Source organism: Mytilus edulis, chromosome 9, assembly GCF_963676685.1.
Source record: "Mytilus edulis chromosome 9, xbMytEdul2.2, whole genome shotgun sequence".
Classification (NCBI taxonomy): domain Eukaryota; kingdom Metazoa; phylum Mollusca; class Bivalvia; order Mytilida; family Mytilidae; genus Mytilus; species Mytilus edulis.
Window position 1 is genome coordinate 74,935,300 of NC_092352.1, and position 23,011 is coordinate 74,958,310.

The 23,011-nt window shown below is 32.9% G+C and overlaps 1 protein-coding gene across 1 annotated transcript; it reads left to right on the forward strand.

The window, feature by feature from the left end:
- LOC139490434 (CD166 antigen-like) lies at positions 1-21,972 on the forward strand. The gene is made up of 7 exons (XM_071277227.1): positions 1-68; positions 5,856-6,242; positions 11,949-12,287; positions 13,737-14,021; positions 17,444-17,491; positions 21,190-21,274; positions 21,646-21,972. The coding sequence occupies exons 1-7, from the start codon at positions 8-10 to the stop codon at positions 21,821-21,823; spliced, it is 1,383 nt and encodes a 460-aa protein (XP_071133328.1). The 5' UTR covers positions 1-7; the 3' UTR covers positions 21,824-21,972.
- Positions 21,973-23,011: the final 1,039 nt, after the last annotated feature.

Genomic DNA, 23,011 nt, shown 5'->3' on the forward strand with positions numbered 1-23,011 from the left:
TATTGAAATGTGTTGTTATTTCGTTTTGATATATTTCTTAAATTTTTTGCTTTGTGCTCAAAACCTATGTGAGTATTTTTAAACATAGCAGTAAATAATCTATGTAAACGTTAGTTTCAAAGAAACATTAAATATATATATATATATGTATCTATGCAATATTCAAATTAGTGTATTTGTTGTAATGTTTAGAACCGAAACGTATCACATAGTCCTTGTGGTTGCTATATTGAAAATATTCAACTGTTTTCAAATAATCATATTTCCTGACCATCTTTTCTTCGGATGTACATTGTAATTAAAGACTGTGTACTAAAAAAGTTTGTCTTAAGATGTTTGAATAAAATAAACATCTTCCGTGCTCCGTTATAATATGAACGGTACCATATGTACTTCTCCAGATGATCACTTCGCTCTTTCATGATAAACGGATCATGAAACCAGAATCTGGCCACTAGTATAACTAAATCTGAATATAATTACCTTTTCTTTTTTCATAACCCTCGTTAATATTTTGAACCAAGCATATTATGTAATAATGAGAATATTTCTAAATCTTTTCTCGCGGTTGTTTTTAACCGTTTTCACTATGTCCCCAAATTCTACAGCATCTTATAACTCTAGCTGTATCATTTTATCATCACCAAATTGGTCTTTCAACAATCTATCATTTTTTATGTTTGATGCCAAGACAATTGACGTAATCATAATCCCGTCCAATTTGCATCCAATGTGACCATTTTAAATATACAAAACGACGACGGAAACAGATGGGGAAGGATTTGTTGACCTTTTCGGTCGATTTAACTGTCATATTCCTGACTTGGTACAGGCCTTTACCTGATGTAGAAAAAGGGGATTAAACCTTGTTGTATAAATCTCTGACTTGTATGGCAGTCGCATAATAATCAATTATATCAACAACAATTTGTGAACAAAATTGACAGACATGATGAGTAAAAATGTCAAAAATGGGTGTTTAGTTAATTAAATAATAGGCGAATGCTTGACTGTCAATTACAATTTTATGAATGCATACTCAGAATTTTTTTTGATCAATATGAAACACATGCCCAAATTGAACATTGTACAACTTACCTTATAAATTAGGGCATATAGTTTAAAGGTTATGTAGTAACTTTACAAAAGCGAATATTATTTTATATTGAAAACATAGAAGGTATCTTAAAGGAATGTGGACCAAAAAGTAACGCATTGTAGCCCGGTTTTCAAAAATTACTACGAACCAATATCGTTTCGTAAGCTATCAAATACAAGAGCACGACATGCGAGAATACAAAAGAGGTTGCAAAGCTCTAGAATTAATTGCCAATAGAAGTTAGGTCACAAATAATGTTTAAAGAATTATTAGTTTTGTTGTTTTGACTGTTCTTAATAAAATTGAAAAGATTCGTGGCCATATGCAAGGAATATACGATACAAGGGATACCACATATTTCTGAAGACATGAAGCAACTACACAAAAGTACTGGATTATGTTAGATAAAGCCATGTCATGTATTCCCTTAATATATGTTGTTCATCTCATCAACATTTATCACAATGTGATCTATTATTGAAGATACGACGACTCTTCTATGCGTTCTCATGTAACTGCGTTCCACAAAAAAGCAAATGTCCTTATGCATTTGTGTTTGGTCGATGTGTTGTCCTAAATTTCTCATTTTTTAAATAAAAAGTAGTATTTTTTCCATTTGGTGCTGTTTTGATGGTTTACAACTAGTTTCTCCTATAGAAATGATATCGAATAAGGAGGGAAAGAGATGAGTATATCGAGCACAAATAGCGCAGTAAAGCTACATGTTTATAATCTTTTTTTGTAACCAACCAGCTGTTCTTCTTCAAAATACATGAAATATTTGACACTTGACGAAGACACACAAACGAGCAAAAATAATCCGCAGGGAAATAAGAGAATGTTAAAACAACAATAAACTACGATTAAAAACTGATAGAATAATCAATATAATCGTGAGAGTAATTTTATGTCTTACCCATATTTGTACTTATAGTTATCAAATGTACCAGGATTATAATTTAATACGCTAGACGCGCGTTTCGTCTTCATAAGACTCATCATTGACGCTCAGATCAAAATAGTTATAAAGCCAAACAAGTACAATGTAAAATATTTAACATGCCTTCTATTGCATATTAGAGTGCAATACGTTCAGGGATTGTGCTAGAACAGGACAGATACTAGTCTGAGGAACATGTCCTACTTGTGTTACAGTTATTTGATTTTGTATATTTGTCATCATGCAATCATGTCGCCTAATTTAAAATACACATATGTATGAGAACTCAGATTCTATAGTGATCCCAAGTTCCAATATTTTATTTGATGCGAAATGTATCAAAATATTTGTTATTTACATGTTTAGTTATGATTACGGCTATGCGTACGAACTTTTATGTTTTTCAATGTATCACATGTACATTCTTATATGTTCTCTTTATCCTAAAGGGACCGAAGTAGAGTTTTATATCAAAAAGGGAAAGAAGAGGGTTTTATAAGTAAATGCATTAGCTTTGTAACTGTTCCAAAGATAACAATAAATCGAACTCACAAGTTACAATTTAACCGTTATACAAATGCTGTGGTGTCACAAGACATTAACAATCAAAACCAAGGAGTAAACAAAGACTCATAAAACCAAAAGACATTTACATCAACAGTTACAAGTAATAAATAAGAAACCACTAAAAACCGGGAGTGAAATCAGGTGCTCCGGAAGGGTAAGCATTCCCTGCACCATATACGGCACCCGTCGTGTTATTTTGTGTTCAGTTTGGTATAGATTGAAGGTTTGATGACTGAGGAAGAATATCAAATATGATTTCTTACACTAACACTTTTGTCATAATGGCCAATCATCTCATGATGGCAACCATAACTTTCTTAAGTAATGACCTTAATTTGATTGATTCATAGCCCTGTTTTAGCAACTTTTGAGAAAGCAGTATTCCTCTTTCAACAAAATCAACGTACATTGAACTAGCTCTAGAGTAACGTATCATTTGAGACACATATACTCCATATGCTGGTGCCGCTGGGATGTTGCTACACAGAAATGAAAAGTTGACTATAGGAAAAATTATCTGTGTCGGTAGTATCTTTAATTTGTTTGGCTTTATAAATATTTTAATATGAGCTCCACTGATGAGTCTTATGTAGTCAAAACGTGCGTCTGGCGTACTTAATTATAATCCTGGTACCTTTGATAACTAATTTCAAGTTCACTTGAATCTATTATTATTAAGAGACAGTACATCACCAATATACCAAAAGGTGAAATGAAAAGACTGGGCTAATTTCTTTTCTCCTTTCTGTACAAGCCCTTGGATAAATTATGCTTCATATGAATACAAAAACAAATCTGCAAGTATAGGAGCGCAACTGGTACCTATTGGGATTCCAATAGTCTGTTGGAAGACCAAACCTCTAAATTCAACAAATATGTTGTCAATTAAAAAGTCCAGCATGCAGTGATATCCTCTTCTGTGTATTTTTTGCTTGACTCTGTACGATTTTTCACAAAGTAAGCTAATTCCAGCCCAAAACTAGATATTTAAAACGTCTAGTGTCCTTTTTGTGAAAGAAAAATAAGCTGACCAGGATTATAATTCAATCATTTAACAAAACTAAGCATGTCGATGTTGATATGTTTTGCATAACAAATCGTTCAATAAGAAACTGGCAAAAAAAGAATCGATTCAGATGTAAGGCGTAAGGTGTCAGACCACCAATTAAAAATCCCTATCTGTTCAACCAAATTTTGCAATTTTCACAGCTTACTAAATATTTTACCTTAAGTTTAACTTCAAGGAAACCAGGTATATCCTGAAATGTACATGTATCACCTTCCTACATGACAATTTTCAACCAATGTTTAAAGTCTGATTTTAAAAAGACAGGTACTACCCAAAATAACTCCCGGTTTTCTGGAAATCTTAAATTAGTGTACTATGTAGCGCATTAATCCTGAATTTTTAATGCAAACTCATAGACAAGTGAATTTTGGCTCAAAATGGTCTAAATATATTTCCCTTTCACCAAAAGTTTCATTTCTGCAAATTTGTTGGTTAGTTTAAGTAAACAATGACATCAAAAGCACTATTTTGTGTCAAAGTAGGACTACTTTTACAAACGTTCTAAATTGGAGGGAGTAATTGGTGGTCTGACACCTAAATTTTAAATGAAAACAAAATGTAAGCTTTAAATTGACAAAAACTATAACTTTGTTTTTTCCGAATTCAAAATACAGCGTTCGCTAATGAGGCATTCCGAAAAAATTATAAGCTCATAGATTACAAATATAAAATCAAAATGTCTATTTTGGTTATTGACCATCATTCAAATTATTGTAACCCCTTAGAAATTGATTTAGACCTGAAAATGAATAGTGTTCAAAAATGAAATGGTTTGCAGTCTAAGAATGCTATAATACTTTAATAAGTACCCGGTTTATAATTGGATATGCCAGACGCGCGTTTCCTCTACATAAGACGCATAAGTGACGCTCGGATCAAAATAGTTAAACAGACAAACAAGTACAAAGTTGAAGAGCGTAGTGGATATACAGTATACAGTATACAATAAGGAAATTAAATTTGAATCAAATAAAGTAGATTTTTAATGTCTACTGTTTCAAATGATGAAATGTGTTTAGACAGTGTGCGTTTAAGAAGTACACATATGCTGAAGTATCAATCAATACTTAATATTTGTTAGCTCAAAACTTACAAAAGAGGGACGAAAGATACCAAAGGGACAGTCAAACTAATAAATCTAAAATAAACTGACAACGCCATGGCTAAAAATGAAAAAGACAAACAGACAAACATTAGTACACATGACACAACATAGAAACTAAAGAATGAGCAACACGAACCCCAACAAAAACTAGGGGGATATCAGGTGCTCCGGAAGGGTAAGCAGATCCTGCTCCACATGTGGCACCCGTCGTGTTGCTTATGTGATAACAAATCCGGTAAATAGTCTAATTCGGTAGGTCACATTCATGAAAGAGAAGGGGATTGTAGCTACGACGTGAGGAACATAATCCGATATCATTTGTGACACGGTTATTCCATAACGGTCAACCAACTTGTGATGGCGTCCGTAAAATTTACGAAGGGATGATTTTAACTTCACCATTTGGAACTCTTGGTTTAATAGCTTCCTTGTGAGCAGCAACCCTTTATCAAGAAAATCATTATAGGAAATGCAAGCACGAGATTATCGCATCAATTGGGAGATATATACCCCGTATGCAGGTGCTACTGGAATGTTGCTACTTAGAAATGGAAAGATCACAATTGGAAAGCTGAAATCATCTCTTTTGTCGTAAAGTTTTGTTTTCAATCGACCCTCATTGTCAATTTCTAGATGTAAGTCAAGATATGAGGCCGACTTAACTGTGTCTGTAGTATCCTTTATCTACAAAAAAGGAGGAAAACTCGTGCAATAAATAAAATTGTGTCATTTATCAGTTGTCATTTATTCACTCTGAGGTATATGTGTGATTAAATACATTTGATAGACCAAGGCGCTAATTACTTTTTGATTGAGAGATTTTGAGAACATCAATATATTTTTGTGATTTTCAGAGAACGATATACTGATGAATGTAACTATCAAGCTTACTAAATATTTGAAAAGATGTCCGTGAAAATTGATAGCTGTTGTTTATTAAAGATTGCAAAATTAGTTACTATACACTTACATTTTCAACTTCACTTTAGTATAACAAAAAACGGAAAAGAAAGTAAAAAAACCCAAGTGTTTTTATATCAGAGAATACCTTCTGAATTTGAAAAATTGTTTGTAGATGCAAATGCATTTGGTTTTGGACTACCCGTAGAGGTAACCGGTATACTTGGAGATAATGGAACGGAAATAGAATGTTCATACACGAAGGAAAATGTTTTAAAGATCGATTCCGTTATTTTTATGGCTTTCAACAGAAGCAGCGTTAATTTTGAACCCGTAGCAACATTTATACCTGATACAGTGTCTTTATTTACACCACAAGGACAATACTTGGTAGGGAGAGTAACCCTTAAGGGTATAACACAATCATCACCAACCGCAGTCATGGTATTTGACCAACTTTTATGTCTAGATGACACGTTCTTTAAATGTCATGTGAGATACATCGATTCCGGTGGTGTGGGAAGAGAAGCCACTTCAGACAATATCACGATTTCAGTGCAAGGTAATTAAAGCAGTTTATTATCATCATGTAGGTAAACCTCTACTAGTGGACTGTTATTTTTGATTTTTGCAACAACAAATTAGTTGATAATTAGTTGTCTTGAAAAAGAGACAACAACCCAACCAAAGAGCAGTAAACAGTAGGTGACAATTGAAGTCATACTAAACTTCAAATCATATTCATGAGCTTCAATAAAAACAAATACAAGACTAACAGAGCCAGAAATTAAATCATAGTACACAACAGATAAAGGTTACTTACGAATAAGGAAAGGTTCACGGTAAAACCTACACAAAAACGCTACACTTATAACAATCTCACACAGAAATTACCTTAATTGTCCTAATAACTATCGCTCGGGCAAACATAATCACGAATATAATGCCTACCCATGTTAAAACTGCAATAAAGTATAGCTTGCATCAATTATTTCTTGATTTGTTATTTAAAGGACATTTTCACTGTGTATCATCGCCACCGGAAATTGGGTACTAACGAAGCGGAGAGAAATAGAAAAAAAAGTAAACAAGTTAAGGATTCATTCAATTTAAAGCATTTCCACTCATGTGATGAGGGTGCCGCTTAAGAAATGATATTCTGATATATAATTCTTTAAATTATTTGGCCGATAAGTACAAAATTGATACAAGATTTTGAGTAATACTCCAAAACTTGACCGGAAAATTTCGAGGTCGATCATCCTCTGTCGCCCCATTCTCAAGATATTGAATTGTTTTTCATTATTTTTCCAGACACTTTTTAGATTATTATAGTGTGGCATCATATTTACTGAAATTTGTTGTCAAAAACATGTTTTTTAAAGAATATGGACAAAAACATTGTTTGTTTGTTGTACGGCGAATTGCAGGACGTTGTACGGCGAATTGCAAAATAACAACTTTTGTCTGTACGGCGTCTTGCAATATATTATAATTTTAAGAGGAAATTAATCGCTGTTTAGATAATATTAAGTGACGATATTTTGTTGATATCAAAGTTTTACAGGCTTACAAATATACCAAATGTCTTACTTATCAAATATTATTAGATATATGCCGTTAATTCAGTTCAGAAGGTCTCGTTGCGTACCGCTTTTTGATTTTGTACAAAATGGTTTTTTTCAACCATATTATCCTAAATACATTTATATATCGTTACATGTATACTACTAACGACTGTTGTCTTATTTGTTGTTAGGTTGAAATTGTGTAAGTTCAATAAAATAAACCGTCCATTCATCTTTTGTTGGTGCTGGCTTTTTTATAGATAAAAACAGTGGAGATGTGGTATGTTAGCAAATAAGATAACTATCCATCAGGATAAAAATAAAGTGTATGCAAGCAATTATATGCTATCGTACGGCCTTCAACAACGAAAACTTGTACCTTATAGTCGGCTATAAAAAGCACCGACAGAAAATGTGGAAGGACTCAACAAGAAAACTAACGGCCTAACTCATATACAGTGTAACAAAACAATTTATGAAAACAACAAATCAGATAGAGATGAAGCAACGACAACCACCGAACCACAGGATCGAGAATTTGGACAGACAAAATTAAGAAAAGACTTTGTTTTCATCAAAAGTAAAGAGAAACAAATCGTGAATTGCATTTCGAATTAATTTTCTTGTCAGTTTCTTTTTGAAAAATTTCATTTGTATACATCTTAAATGTTGTCAAGCAAATGATGTTTCTATCTAATGCATTTTATCTAATGCATAATTAGATAAGAGGAGGGGTCCGTTAACATGTTAACAACACCGCGATTTTGGCAAAAACAGTTAACAACAAATTTTAAATGCTGATAAGAGTTAACAGCAACTTTAATTTACCCTTTTTCCAAACGAACCCAAAAGCAATGAAAAGGTCAAGTGCATATCTTCAATGTATTCAAAAGTTTGAAAACCACTATATAAAAGAGGGACGAAAGATACCAAAGGGACAGTCAAACTCATTAATCTAAAACAAACTGACAACGCCATGGCTACATGTAAAAATGAAAAAGACAAACAGAAAAACAATAGTACACATGACACAACATAGAAAACTAAAGAATAAACAACACAAACCCCACCAAAAACTAGGGGTGATCTCAGGTGCTCCGGAAGGATAAGCAGATTCTGCTCCACATGTGGCACCCGTCGTGTTGCTTATGTGATTACAAATCCGGTAAATAGTCTAATTCGGTAGGTCACATTCATGAAAGGGAAGTGGGTTGTAGTTACGACGTAAGGAACATATCCGATATCATTTGTGAAACGGTTATTCCATAACGGTCAACCAACTCGTGATGGCGTCCGTAAAATTTACGAAGGGATGATTTCAACTTCACCATTTGGAACTTTTGGTTTGATAGCTTCCTTGTGAGCAATAACCCTCTATCAAGAAAATCATGATAGGAAATGCAAGCACGGGAATATCGTATCAATTGGGAGATATTTACCCCGTATGCAGGTGCTACTAAAGTCGGAGAAATGCCAAGCTCCATAAGGAATCTCTTATAAAGCTGACTAATTTTCAGAAGACACACGCAAGTACCATATTTTTTTTTATTGACACATGGCCAGAGAATTGATCGGATGGAAAAGCAGACGGAGTGATTGACTCCAAGAAAAAGGACTATGTCATGAATAATCGAAAATGCTTCAAACAGCAAAAGGGAGGCTTCTTCTGGTTATGTATATTGTTTAGTAAATGTTTTTTGTCATCAGTCGTAGCAAACTTGGGTTATCGTCATGACGTAGGAAAGTGTAACACCCAGATAGAATGAGTGAATACTATAGGGCGCGAACATTATTTTTTTTATGGCCGGGGGCTCTTATAAATTATGGTTACATCTCAGTCAGGGTATTCATGCTCATTGCTTACATGATTTTATTAAAAGGAATTACGAAGGTTTACTGATTTTTATTTTAAATCATCAAAACCAGTGTATAAATCAGAAAAAAACATGTAAGGTGTCACAAGTTGAAGCGCTCTTTCATCTCCAAGTCCCAATTGAAAACTCTGATCTGATATAAAAAAAAAAGCCTTGGTTCATCTTTACATTTCTGAAGTCTTAGACTATACAATTAGTCCAAATGTTCGGCCTCGTCTACCAGACCACACTGTTCAGTTATTTTACGAATTGAAAATTGAAAAGGTAATTTATTTTTCCAAATTCCGTCCAGGTACTCTGGGTCAATATAACTTATCAAACATTCCATATATATCTGAATTATTTTCATCATAGGACTGACCAGAGTTTTAGCTGGATAAGAAGTGGCCTTTCCTTTTAACGTTTTGGGTACATTACAAATAGAAGGCAGATATAACTACATTGGTTAGACGTATAAAGAGGGGCATGAAATATCCCTAAACATATTTAACACTGCCGCATTTGTTGCACCTGCATGACCCAACTTGACTCCGTAACCTTTGCTACATTTGTATATAGTCTTAAATTTTGGTTCATTTATATGTTTCAAGAAACAAACATTGAACTTCTACCCCCTTTTTGTAGTTAAATGATTGCTCACTTAAGAGACAGCTGCAGGTATATCAATACACAGTTACAAGTGTAGTTTCGCATTATAGCCATGGCGAATTTTCTAAATATGAAAGTTTTTGTACAATTGAATTGATTTTTAGATAGTTGAATAATAATATAGCCTTCCTAGTGGGTTTATATGAACACTTAGATTGTTTTTAGCATGTTTTATAAGACATTTTTTGGTTTGAACGTCCATACGTTCCTATCCGTACCGCCATAGATTTAAAAATTTTGTATTGTTTTTCAACAAAGATTTGACGCTCGATCTTTTCAATTTTATGGAAGAAACAGTAGAAATGCATATGATTTTTTTTTACCTTTTGATAGATATATGTCTATGGTTTCAGGAAAGGTATCACTCTTATTGATTGAAATTTTCCTTTGGACCAAATTTTTGAGATCTTTGTGACATGTTCAACCCCCTATTTTGCAATATTTGGTATCAAATAAATGCTGATTGTTGCCATGGTTAAACAAACAAAAAATTATTATATTTCACCATTATTACTATTGGAAATCAAATCTATGGACGATTCTCTTTCCATAAATATACACATGCATAACTCAAATAGTAAGCCTTATTTATTAGGAAGAAAGGGAAAGAGGGTGTTTAAAAATTATGAGTCATTTCTAATTTTTTTTTCTATCTGTGAATTGACACCCCACCCTAGTGCATAATTTTCTCGTTGCGTTGGGTTTTATCTTCTATTTGGTCGGGATTCTGTTTCTTTGACATTTTCCTCATTTCCATTCTCAATTTTATCAAGGATTTACTGTACTCAAAGATTTTTTAAAGACATGTACAGTTACATATATGCTGTTTATGTCACTCCTTTGCGGAAGCAACGTAAAGAGAGAGATGGACAGCAGATTTTAATGTGATTCTTGTAAATAATAGTTAAGATCAGTTAACAGAGAAAATAATGTCAAAAACAGTGAGCACTTTAAGTATTAAGTAACAGATAACAGGAATCTCAATTTCAAATAAACAGTTAACAACATTGCAAATTTTAACAAAACGGTTACAGACAGTGGGTCGAAATTTATCAGTCAAATAACAGTTTTAAACAAATTAAAACCTTTAAACAAATTAATCCCCCCCCCCCCCCCCCCCCCGCCAACCTTACATATTTGAACTTAATACTTTATTTTCATTGAAAGGACGGTAAATAACTATTCTAAAATTAGCAAGTTGCCGTACAGCTGAAAACAAGTTGCCATACAGTAAATTTGTCAACACGAGCAAGTTGCCGTACCCTAGACTTTATTTTTTATGGTCTATATTCTTTAAAATACATCTTTTTGACAACAAATTTCAGTAAATATGATGCCACACTATAATAATCTAAAAACGTGTCTGGAAAAATAATGAAAAACAGTTCAGTATCTTGAGAATGGGGCAACAGAGGACGATCGACCTCGAAATTTTCCGGTACTAAGTGGCAAGTTTTGGAGTATTTCACAAAATCTTGTATTAACTTTGTACTTATCGGCCTAATAATTTAAAGAATTATATATCAGAAAATCATTTCTTAAGCGGCACCCTCATCAAATGAGTGGAAATGCTTTAAATTGAATGAATTCTTAACTTGTTTACTTTTTTTTTCTATTTCTCTCCGCTTCGTTAGTACCCAATTTCCGGTGGCGATGATACACAGTGATTTTGCAGTTTTTGGTTATTATCTTGAATATTATTGCAGAAAAAGATAAACTGTAAACAGCAAAAATGTTCAGCATAATAAGATCTACAAAAAGGTTTTGAAGTGACCAAAATTGTAAATTGACCCCTAAATGAGTTATTGTCCTTTAAGAACAATTTAACACAAGTTGTTTATGTTTTTTAAAATCTTCTCACATGAATCTAGTATAAATTTTTATTTTATTTCCTAGTATGTCAAGAAACATAGACCCTATTGCTGAAATGAAACATATGGGTAAAATGCATTTATTTGCCCGTGACGAAAATATGACAGAAACAATGAACATTAAATAGCATGTTTAAGCCACTCACTTATATATATTGAAAAGCAAAAAATAATCTTTCATGAAAAATTTAAGCAAAAAAAAAACAGGTGAGCGATTCAGGCTCATGAGAGTCTCTTGTTATTTATGATTATTATTATTCTTTTACAATAATGCATGAGATGAAGTCTATTTTCTTATTTCTTGTAGTGCCACCGTCTAAACCTGAGAAAATATTGCTAAAACCATTGCCTTCAACACAAGTTTTAAGTGAAGGTGATAATGTGACATTCTCTTGTTCTGGGAATGTTGGAAAACCACCTCAGAAATTTGATTTTCAAAAGTATTTACGTGAACAAATTCGACCCTTGAACTTTACAGGCACTGATACTTCAACGCAGGAGTTTCCAGAAAATTGCTCATTCTATCGTACAAGTCGCATTACATTCCAGGTTGCAGCCAAGGACAATAAGGCAGTTATACGATGTATTGTATCGTTTCAGGCAGAAAAGGAAGCGTTTATAGAATCAGAACCGTTGCATGTGAACTGTATGTAAAATAATTTAAAAGGCATATTTATTTTAATTCGATGAATGCAAGAACGTTCAAGTTTTGAAAAAGAAAGATTCTATTTGCATAACTGTTACCCTGTTCTTTCTTGGTAGATTTATAGTCGAAATGCAAAATGCCAGAAACAAAATACACAAAAATTAACAACATGTACTGATTTTCAAACTAAATCGAGAATAGGTATATAGAGAACTTTCATATATTTTTTTCAGTTTCCTCAACATTGACAAAGATAAAAGGGGGCGGAAGAAACCAGAGGGACAGACAAACTCATAGATCGAAAATAACTGACAACGCTTGGTTTAAAAAGAAGAAAAAAATATATCATAATAGTACACAAGACACAACATAGAAAACTGAAAAACTGGGGTTAATCAGGAAAAGTAATCAGATCCTGCTCCATTTGTGGTAACCGTAGTGTTGTTCTTTTTATTACAAAACCTGTAAATAGTCTATCTCGGTAAACCACATGAACGAATCTGTAGTTACGACATAAAGAACATAGCCGATATCATCTCTTAAACCGATATTCCACAACAGTCAACCAAGTCTTGATGGCCTCCATAGAATTTATTAAAGGATGATTTCAACTTCATCATTTGGAATTCTTGGTTTAATAGCTTCACTGTGAGGAGCAATCTGCTTTCAAGGAAATCATGATAGTTAATACAAGCCCGGGAATATCCTATCAATTGGGAAATATATACACAGTATGCCGGCGCTGCTGGAAATAAAAAGTTCACAATAAGAAAGCTGGAATCATCTTTTTTGTCGTACAGTTTTGTATTCAATCAGCCCTCATTGTCAATTTCTATATTTAAGTCAAGATATGAGACAGAATTTAATGTATCTGCTGTACCCTTGATCTCTCATTCGAAGGGTTAGTTGCGTTTAACATAGTTCCCAAATTTGGAATTATTTAGTTAGAAAACATCTAAAGGAAAAGTTACAGAACATTGGTTACTTCTAATATGTTTTCCTGAGGAGATAACTTGTCGCACAGGAACTGACATGTCCAAAGATTGTCTTAAACAAAAGATTTACCGAAAATCTTAAACTGACTTGAGGTAGTACTTTACACTCTGATTAAAATTGATTTGGCTCGTTTAATTTTGACAAAATATTAAATTTGACCAGTTGACAAAAAAAAATTAAATTCATTTAAATTGAACCGCACACTAGTACTTTAACTGATTAGTAGCAATTTGGAAAACAGTACTTTTGATAATTGAGAAGCTTAATATTCCCTTAGCAATATATTATGTTTAAAACGTTAAGCTGATTTTACATAGTTATCTCTCTGTAGTGTTATTACATTAAGATCGTACATTGTATAACACATATTTTATTTTGAACAGTTTGCGTAAGTGATAATACCTTTTCATCCATTTGTAAATGTTTCAAATATCACATGCATACATCTTACAGATAAAGTAAGAATGGCAACTATTAACAAACATCCAGATAAAGCAGACTATTTCATAGGTCTGGATACTAGTATAACCCTGACGTGTACTTCCGATGGCAATCCAAAACCAAGTTATCTTTGGTATAAAGACAAGCAAACCGACGCAATTGGCACCAACCAAATACTTACTATAAATGATGTCAATACGACAGGTAGCGGTGTATACACCTGCTTCGTCAGCAATACCATCAATGATGTCATTCACACAAAACGTGTTCAGGTGCTTGTCAATATAATAAATGAAGGTAAGTTATTTGCGTATATGTAAGGGAACGATAATTCCTTTCTCCAAATGGGTGTCTTTCGCGATCTTGGATTGTAAAAACAGAGATTTTAAGGTCCAGATTTTCAATCCAGTAAGCAACTTTGATTCAGGTATGCAGATAACTAATGTGGATTTCATTCAAGAGAACCAATTTATAAGAATACAACTTATAAATATTAATATTTCTACAAGTGTATATTCTTTTGTTGTTGTTTTTTTAACTGACTTTGTAAGGGGATGTAACTCTGGAACAACGCATTTTCTGAAGGAATCTACATGGAATTTTTCTTTTTGGCTCACCTGGCCCAAACGGCCAAGTGAGCTTTTCTCAGCACTTGGCGTCCGGCGTCCGGCGTCGTCCGTCGTCCTTAACTTTTACAAAAATCTTTTCCTCTGAAACTAGTGTGCCAAATTTATCTATACTTTGCTACAATCAACATTGGTGTATCTAGTTTAAAAATTGTGTCCAATGACCCGGACAACCAATCAAGATGGCTCCCATGGCTTAAAATAGAACATAAGGGTGAAATGTAGATTTTGGTTTATATCTCTGAAACTAAGTCATTAAGAGCAAATCTGACAAGGGGGTTAAATTGTTTTTTAGCTTTAGCTCTATCTGCCCTGATATTTTCAGATGAATCGCACAACCCGTTGTATGGTTGCTGCCCCTGATATGGTAATTTTAGGGAAATTTTGCCATTTTTGGTTATTATCTTGAATATTATTATAGATAGAGGTAAACTGTAAACAGCAATTTAATGTATATAAATGGTCAGTTGAACCCTTAACGAGATATTGCCCTTTATTATCAATTTTTGTCAATTTTTCGTTAATTTGTGTTATCTTTTACAAAATTCTTCTCCAAACTTATTTAACCAAACTTGTCCAAATCATCATTAGGGTATCAAGTTTGAAAAATGTGTCCGATGACCCGGCTTGCGTAGCAAGATGACCGACGTGGCTTAAAATAGTACATAGGGTAAAATGCAGTTTTTGGCTAAAATCTTAGAAACCAAAGCATTTAGAGCAAATCTGAAAAAGAAAAATGTGTTTGTTAGGTCAAGATCTATCTGTCCTAAAATTTCAGACCAATCAGGCAAACCATTGTTGGGTTGGTTCCCTTTTTAAGAAAAATTTTGCTTTTGGTTATTCTGGCGTACTAAATTATAATCCTGGTACATTTGATAACTATTTACACCACTGGGTCGATACCACTGCTGGTGGACGTTTCGTCCCCGAGGGTATCACCAGCCCAGTAGTCAACACTTCGGTGTTGACATGAATATTAATAATGTGGTCATTTTTTTTTATATAAATTTCCTGTTGACAAAAGTTCAATTTTTTTTTTTAAACTAAGGATTTTCTTATTCCAGGCATAGATTTCCTTAGCCGTATTTGGCACAACTTTTTGGAATTTTGGATCCTCAATGCTCTTCAACTTTGTAATTGTTTGGCTTTATAAATATTTTGATATGAGCGTCACTGATGAGTATTATGTAGATGAAACGCGCGTCTGGCGTACTAAATTATAACCCTGGTACATTTGATAACCATTTACACCACTGGGTCGATGCCACTGCTGGTGGACGTTTCGTCCCAGAGGGTATCACCAGCCCAGTAGTCAACACTTCGGTGTTGACATGAATATTAATAATGTGGTCATTTTTTTTTTTGATAAATTTCCTGTTAACAAAAGTTCAAATTTTTTTAAAAACTAAGGATTTTCTTATTCTTATTCCAGGCATAGATTTCCTTAGCCGTATTTGGCACAACTTTTTGGAATTTTGGATCCTCAATGCTCTTCAACTTTGTTATTGTTTGGGTTTATAAATATTTTGATATGAGCGTCACTGATGAGTCTTATGTAGACGAAACGCGCGTCTGGCGTACTAAATTATAATCCTGGTACATTTGATAACTATTTACACCACTGGGTCGATACCACTACTGGTGGACGTTTCGTCCCCGAGGGTATCACCAGCCCAGTAGTCAACACTTCGGTGTTGACATGAATATTAATAATGTGGTCATTTTTTTTTTATAAATTTCCTGTTAACAAAAGTTCAAATTTAAAAAAAAAAACTAAGGATTTTCTTATTCCAGGCATAGATTTCCTTAGCCGTATTTGGCACAACTTTTTGGAATTTTGGATCCTCAATGCTCTTCAACTTTGTAATTGTTTGGCTTTATAAATATTTTGATATGAGCGTCACTGATGAGTCTTATGTAGACGCAACGCGCGTCTGGCGTACTAAATTATAATCCTGGTACATTTGATAACTATTCCCACCACTGGGTCGATGCCACTGCTGGTGGACGTTTCGTCCCCGAGAGTATCACCATCCCAGTAGTCAACACTTCGGTGTTGACATGAATATTAATAATGTGGTCATTTTTTTTTATATATAAATTTGCTGTTAACAAAAGTTCAATTTTTTTCAAAAACTAAGGATTTTCTTATTCCAGGCATAGATTTCCTTAGCCGTATTTGGCACAACTTTAGAATTTTGGATCCTCAATGCTCTTAAACTTTTTATTGTTTGGCTTTATGAATATTTTGATATGAGTGTCTTGTGTAGACGAAACGCGCGTCTGGCGTACTAAATTATAATCCTGGTACATTTGATAACTATTTAATATTATTATAGATAGAGAAAAAATGTTAACAGCAATAATGTACAGCAAAGTAAGTCAATATAATCAAAATGGTCTATTGACCTCTTAGGGAGTTATTGCCCTTTATAGTAAATTTTTAACTCTATTCATAAATTTTGTAAATTTTGTAAATTTTTACAAAAGACTACTGGGATAGATTCATAGGTTCATTAGATAAAGATAATTGTAAGGAGCAAGAATATTCCGTAAGGTAAGATCTACAAACGCATCACCATCACCAAAACACAATTTTGTCATGAATCCATCTGTGTCCTTCGTTTATGATATGCGAAAAAACCAAGGTGAGCGACACAGGCTGTTTAGAGCCTCTAGTTTGTATTTTAGCCGGACAAAACGTACGGTGACCCTATCTTTTCTTTTGATATTCTCAAAGCCTTGTCTAAAACCTATCTTAACTAATTTGACCAATTGTATAGAAAAATTACATGTATATCTCGGATTTTAACAACATAAGTATTGGTTTTTTTTATTCTATATTTGCATTGTTTGTTAGATTGAGTAGAGATCGATTAGTCATGTGGGTGGTGCATAGATTATTTTGAGTTCACGAGATTCACTAACATTTTAAAATGGTTTGTGCCTAGTCGATCCACTTATGAATTGCACAATGGTAACAGTTTATATGTATTCTGCTTTTGTTTGTTCATATTTGTAGGCTCTGGTCAATACAAGAATGAAGACTTTTTGATGATTTTTTTTTTATTATTACATATTCATTCGTTCCAGCAAATGAAGCTGAATCTACAACGCACAGAAACACCATTAGTAATACAAGTAAGTTATTTATGTTTTACAAATTATAATTGATATATTGAATTGTATTCTGTACATATATTTAGTCGAAGCAGTCATTATAAAAAAAAGACAATGAGAGAAACCCCTTATTTTCTACTTTGAATTTCGTTTGTTTATCGTTTTCAGTTTTAAGTAAAATTGACTTGCACGATTAATAAATACAAATAGTTCTTTTTGCTAATCCAGCAGGCATCCATGCAGTATACTCAACCATTAACGCTTTCAGGGTAACAAAGTGAAATAAAAGCAGCCCACATTTTTATAATTTTATATTTATATACATTAAATTGATAATCATTATTGCAGACAGCAACCAACTACCTTGAGTACAATTCTACGTTGATTACAAATTAAACAATTATCCTGGATAAACATATGTGTTTACGCTCTTTGAAATTTATATGTAGCATGTGAAAAAGATGAAACAAACCAGTTTAATAACATACTATCAACATCAGTTTAAAAGGGCTTACTTTTTTGTTGTCCTTGTTTACTTAAACTAACCAACAATTTTACAGAGATGAAACTTTTGGTGAAAGAGAAATACATTAAGACCATTTTGAGTAAATATTTACTTGTCTATGAGTTTGCATTAAGAATTGAAGATAAATGCGCTCCACATTATACTTATTTAAGATTTTCAGGAAACCAAGGATAATTTTTAGAGAATCTCTTTTTGAAGGTCAGTTATTTTCTTAGAAGGCTTTAAAGGTATGTTGAAAATTGGCATGTAGAAAGCTGATACATGTACAATTCAGGGTATACCTGGTTTCAATGAAGTTAAACTTACGGTAAAATCTTTAGAAAGCTGTGAAAATTGAAAAACAGATATATATATTTAATTGGTGGTCTGACACAAAAATGCGTGGGAGTTTCCGGACGGCAACATATTGATTTTGCTGAGTTGTCATTATGTCATCTTTTAGTTTAATGCAGAACTCAGAGAATTTCTTCTATAATAGATGATAAAAACGTTGTAACACGATAATAAAGTAAACACATCGTTATGTACAGCCCTTGGATGGTGTAAACTTCCCAAAAAAACGTGTATGGTGTAATGGTGTATGGCATATGTTGCAATGGTATAAGGTGTATGGTGCTATGGTGTATGGTGTAAGGGGAATGGTGTAATGGTGTGTGAGGAATGGTGTGATTGTGTAACGTGCGATCGGGAATGGTGTGAATGAATGGTGTACGACAGTTCATCAGTTGAAAACAAAGTTCTTTTTATTTTAATTTTTCGGATCTTAAAAATAAACAATAATAATAATCTTAATATTTGAAATTTAATTGCATAATGTAGATCGTGTAGATAGAATGGGTAATGGTGTATGGTGTATGTGTAAGGTGTATGGTGCAGACGTGTATGGTGTAATGGTACAAGGTGTATAGTGTTAAGGTGTATGGTGTATGGTGTAATGGTGTATGGTGTTAGTGGGAAGTTTACACCATCCAAGGACTGTAATTCTCTTTTAATTTTTTACATAAAACGTTGTGAACGTTACAAAACCCCTCTACAAGAATTTTCATTCAAAAAGAGTGTACCATAAGATATGATGTGTAGCATGTGTACACAAAAAATATACACATAAAATTGAGAACGAAAATAGGGAATGTGTCAAAGAGACAACAACCCGACCCTAGAGCAGACAACAGCCGAAGGCCACCAATGCGTCTTCAAGCGAGAAACTCTCACATCCTCTCATAAGTGTGTGTCACAACAGGAAAGACAAACCTTCCGTGTCCCACCTTTATTCTCGTATATGAAACGAAAACATTGATATTACAACATAATATTAGACTTTCTTCAAAGTGCCTGAGTGGACATATGTAAAACAACATCCATCAACTTTTCTATTTTGTTGTCCAAATTCAGCCTCTTTTACCCTGTCAGATTTCATATCATTCAGCGGTCGAATTGTCTGAGTAGTTTTCATAAAATTAGTAAGCATTTTATAGAAAGAAATGACGGTACCAGTTGCTTTCATGAATATTTTCTACGGTCATCTTTTATCTCTACGAATTGTTTATTACCAATTGTCATCTACTCAGGAATAGATTACATTTATCTTAGTTGTATTTGGCGAAACTTTAAGGAATATTTGGTCCTCAATGCTCTTCAACTTCGTACTCTATTTGGCCTTTAAACTTTTTTTTATTCGAGCGTCACTGGTGAGTCTTTTGTAGACGAAACGCGCGTCTGGCGTATATATACAATTTTAATACTGGTATTTATGATGAGTTTACTTGAAATTTCTTTGATAAAGGAATTCATACGCGGACATAATATAAATTTATGAGAACAATAGAAAACATCTTTCAGATATAAATGCCATTTATTTTTAAATTATGGTTTGGTAAAGGAAAACATAGTGCATGCTTTGAAATTTAACTAAATCGTGCTATAGATTAAACAGGTTGTGTATTAAATGGTTGCCGATGAGTCTGGTTTAGACGAAACGCGCGTACTGCGTAGAATTAATCTATTAGCGTGGTACAAAAATATGGTATTCTGTAAAATTATTATTCTCAGATTCCTTCGTGTACATGGTGTAGTTACGGAATTTTATTATTTAAAGAAATTGGAGATTTTCATTACAACTCAAAAATGCTGTAATCTATATATATGAATGTTTGGTAGATTGCTTAGATTAATTAAAATAAATCCACTTCCGTCTTTGAAAATGTCCATAGTTCGTATTAATTAGTATGTGAACTTAATCCATTAGAAAAGGGTGATTGTTTTCTGTTATCGATTCGATTCAAAAAAAATTTTGAGCAGTTTTCATTAAACGTTGGTGACTATGTGTTTGTCTATTTAACATGTTGAATGACGCTCCTTTTTATGGGAATTTATCATATAAGATGTGGAACTTACTGATTTAATAAATCGTCAATAATTGCCCCTTTGTCACACTAAATGACAGTTTTAGAATTGAATTCTTCAACAACTAGGTGCCTCAAACCTAGTCAAACATGATGTATTATAAATAGTGAAAACTTATTTTTTCTGTCAATGGGAACCACTGCCTATTTTAGGTTTTTACGGAGGAGGGGTATATATGATCAGTTCCACTGACTAGTTCATCATTTACATTCATTTAAAGCACTGAGACACCTAAAATAGCATCATGTGTATCATGTGAGAATGGCGCAGCTCGTTATCTTATTCTTTTTGCATGAAGAAAAAGGAACGATTTTTTTATTTGTTTCAGTGAGAATGTTATTTCTATCAAGACAAAACACATTAATACAATCAAACTCAAGTCGAAAACGAACTGATAATGCCATTACAAAATCAAATACACGGTTTGACCGAAAGACAAACAAAAGTCTACAAGTGATAAACTAAAACCTGAGCAATAAAATCCCTACTAAGACTATTGTTAATTAAATATCAAAACAATATGAAATGTTCCTAAATCATTTTCAAGTATGTTTCCGCTGCAAAAACAGTGATAAGTTTCATTTTCTGACTTAGTTCTTAATCATTACGTATACCAAGCTAGTTATGTTTCTCATGGGACAAAAGAATCAATTATATCGGAATTATTGGAATCTTTACTTTATATTGACATTGGTTTGTTTGCAAATCTCATCCTTTTATATGTCAAGTCTATTTAGACTAAGAATGAGAGTTAACTATAATAATGTGTTTTATATTGTGTTTATTAAAGCTGCCATTGTTGTTGGTTTAGTATGTGGAACACTACTATTGGTGATATGTGTGATATTACTTGTTATTATACGGAACAAAGACAAGTAAGTATTGACTAAGACGAGGAATGTAACGGAAACATGTATCTGTATTCTTATACATATCAAAATCGTTTTGGTAAATGGAAATTATAAACATAAAAACATAGATAGATAATGTGTGTAATGTCAAACAATAACACAAACACCGAGCTCGGAGGTAAATTCAAATGAAAAAACGAACAAAATTAAAAGTTGTTTAGCAACAGAATGAGTAAAAAACAAGCACAAGGATTTTCTGAAAAAAAAAGTTGATTAAATCAAACAGTGTATCGACTTTTTCTAGTATAATATATTAGATTTACGCTTTGTAAGCTCAGGATAAAGTAAATTTCAGTATACACAATTTCAATTAACTTTCGTGTTTTTTGTTTTAGAATTTTGAGATGTTCTCTACCCAAAACTACCAATAACAAATCAATAGATTATGTTGACACAACACAGCAACAGAATCCATCGTTTTATGAAGAAGTTGGCAATTGCAATGCTGCTGATTTACATAACTATGAACAACTCTCTAGTACGGATCATCACTACAGTACCATCAAGGACTAAGTAACTAAGGAAATATAATGCGATTTCGCATGACACTTTTTTTTTCAAATTATACTATTAAGATATTGTTAACTAGAAGATTAAGATAATAAGGGCTAAACGAAATTTTACATACGTATATATCGTTAAAAACAAATCAAAGAAATATATTCATGAGGTATTTTGTTCTTTCAATGAAACATCCAGACATTATGATCTTTGTTTAGTCTACTTTCTTAAGTATATGTTTTTATTCTTTTGTGATGTCCAATAAGGTAATTATAAAAAGAAGATGTTGTATGCTTGCCAATGAGATAACTCTTCACTAAATAAGACCAAATAACACAAACATTCACATATATAGGTCACTGTGCGGTCCTCAACAATGAGCAAGCCCATACCACATATTCAGCTATAAAAGCCCCGAAATCACATATGTCAAACAATTTTAACGAGAAAACTAACGGCCAAATATATGTACAAAATTTGATGAAAAACAAATGTGTACCACATCAACAAACGATAACCATTGAATTACAGGCTCAGGACTTTGGACAGGCACATACATAAAGAACGTGGATGGGTTAAAAATAGAAGTAAGCGAGATGAACTTGTTGAGCATATTTCTTTTTTAAATAAAGGCAACAGTAGTATACCGCTGTTCAAAACTCATAAATCGATAGAAAAAAACAAATCGGGGTAGCAAACTAAAACTGAGGGAAACGCATTAAATATAAGAGGAAAACAACGACACAACATTAAAATGTAACACACACAGAAACGGACTAAGCATTAGACAAAATCATATGAGAATAACAAATATAACATCAAAACAAAATACATGAATTTGTGATAGATAAGTACCGTGACACGTCTTATAGTTTTGAACAGCGGTATACTACTGTTGCCTTTATTTATATGGTTGAAGATCTGTTAATCTTGCGTAAAAAAATGCGTACGATTGCACTGTTATTGGTTTATATTATTTTGTAACATATTATTTAATCAATGGATAAAACATCTGAAGTAATGAAAACGAAAAAGAAAATATCACAAACAAAAACTCATGCCCTATTTGATTCTAATCATTGGCCTTTTTCTGCATGCATTAATCACGTTCTCTTATCCGTAGATGTTTAGAATATCTTTCTTACTAAAATTCAAAACGGAAACGGGAAATGTATCAAGGAGACAACAACCCGACTAAAG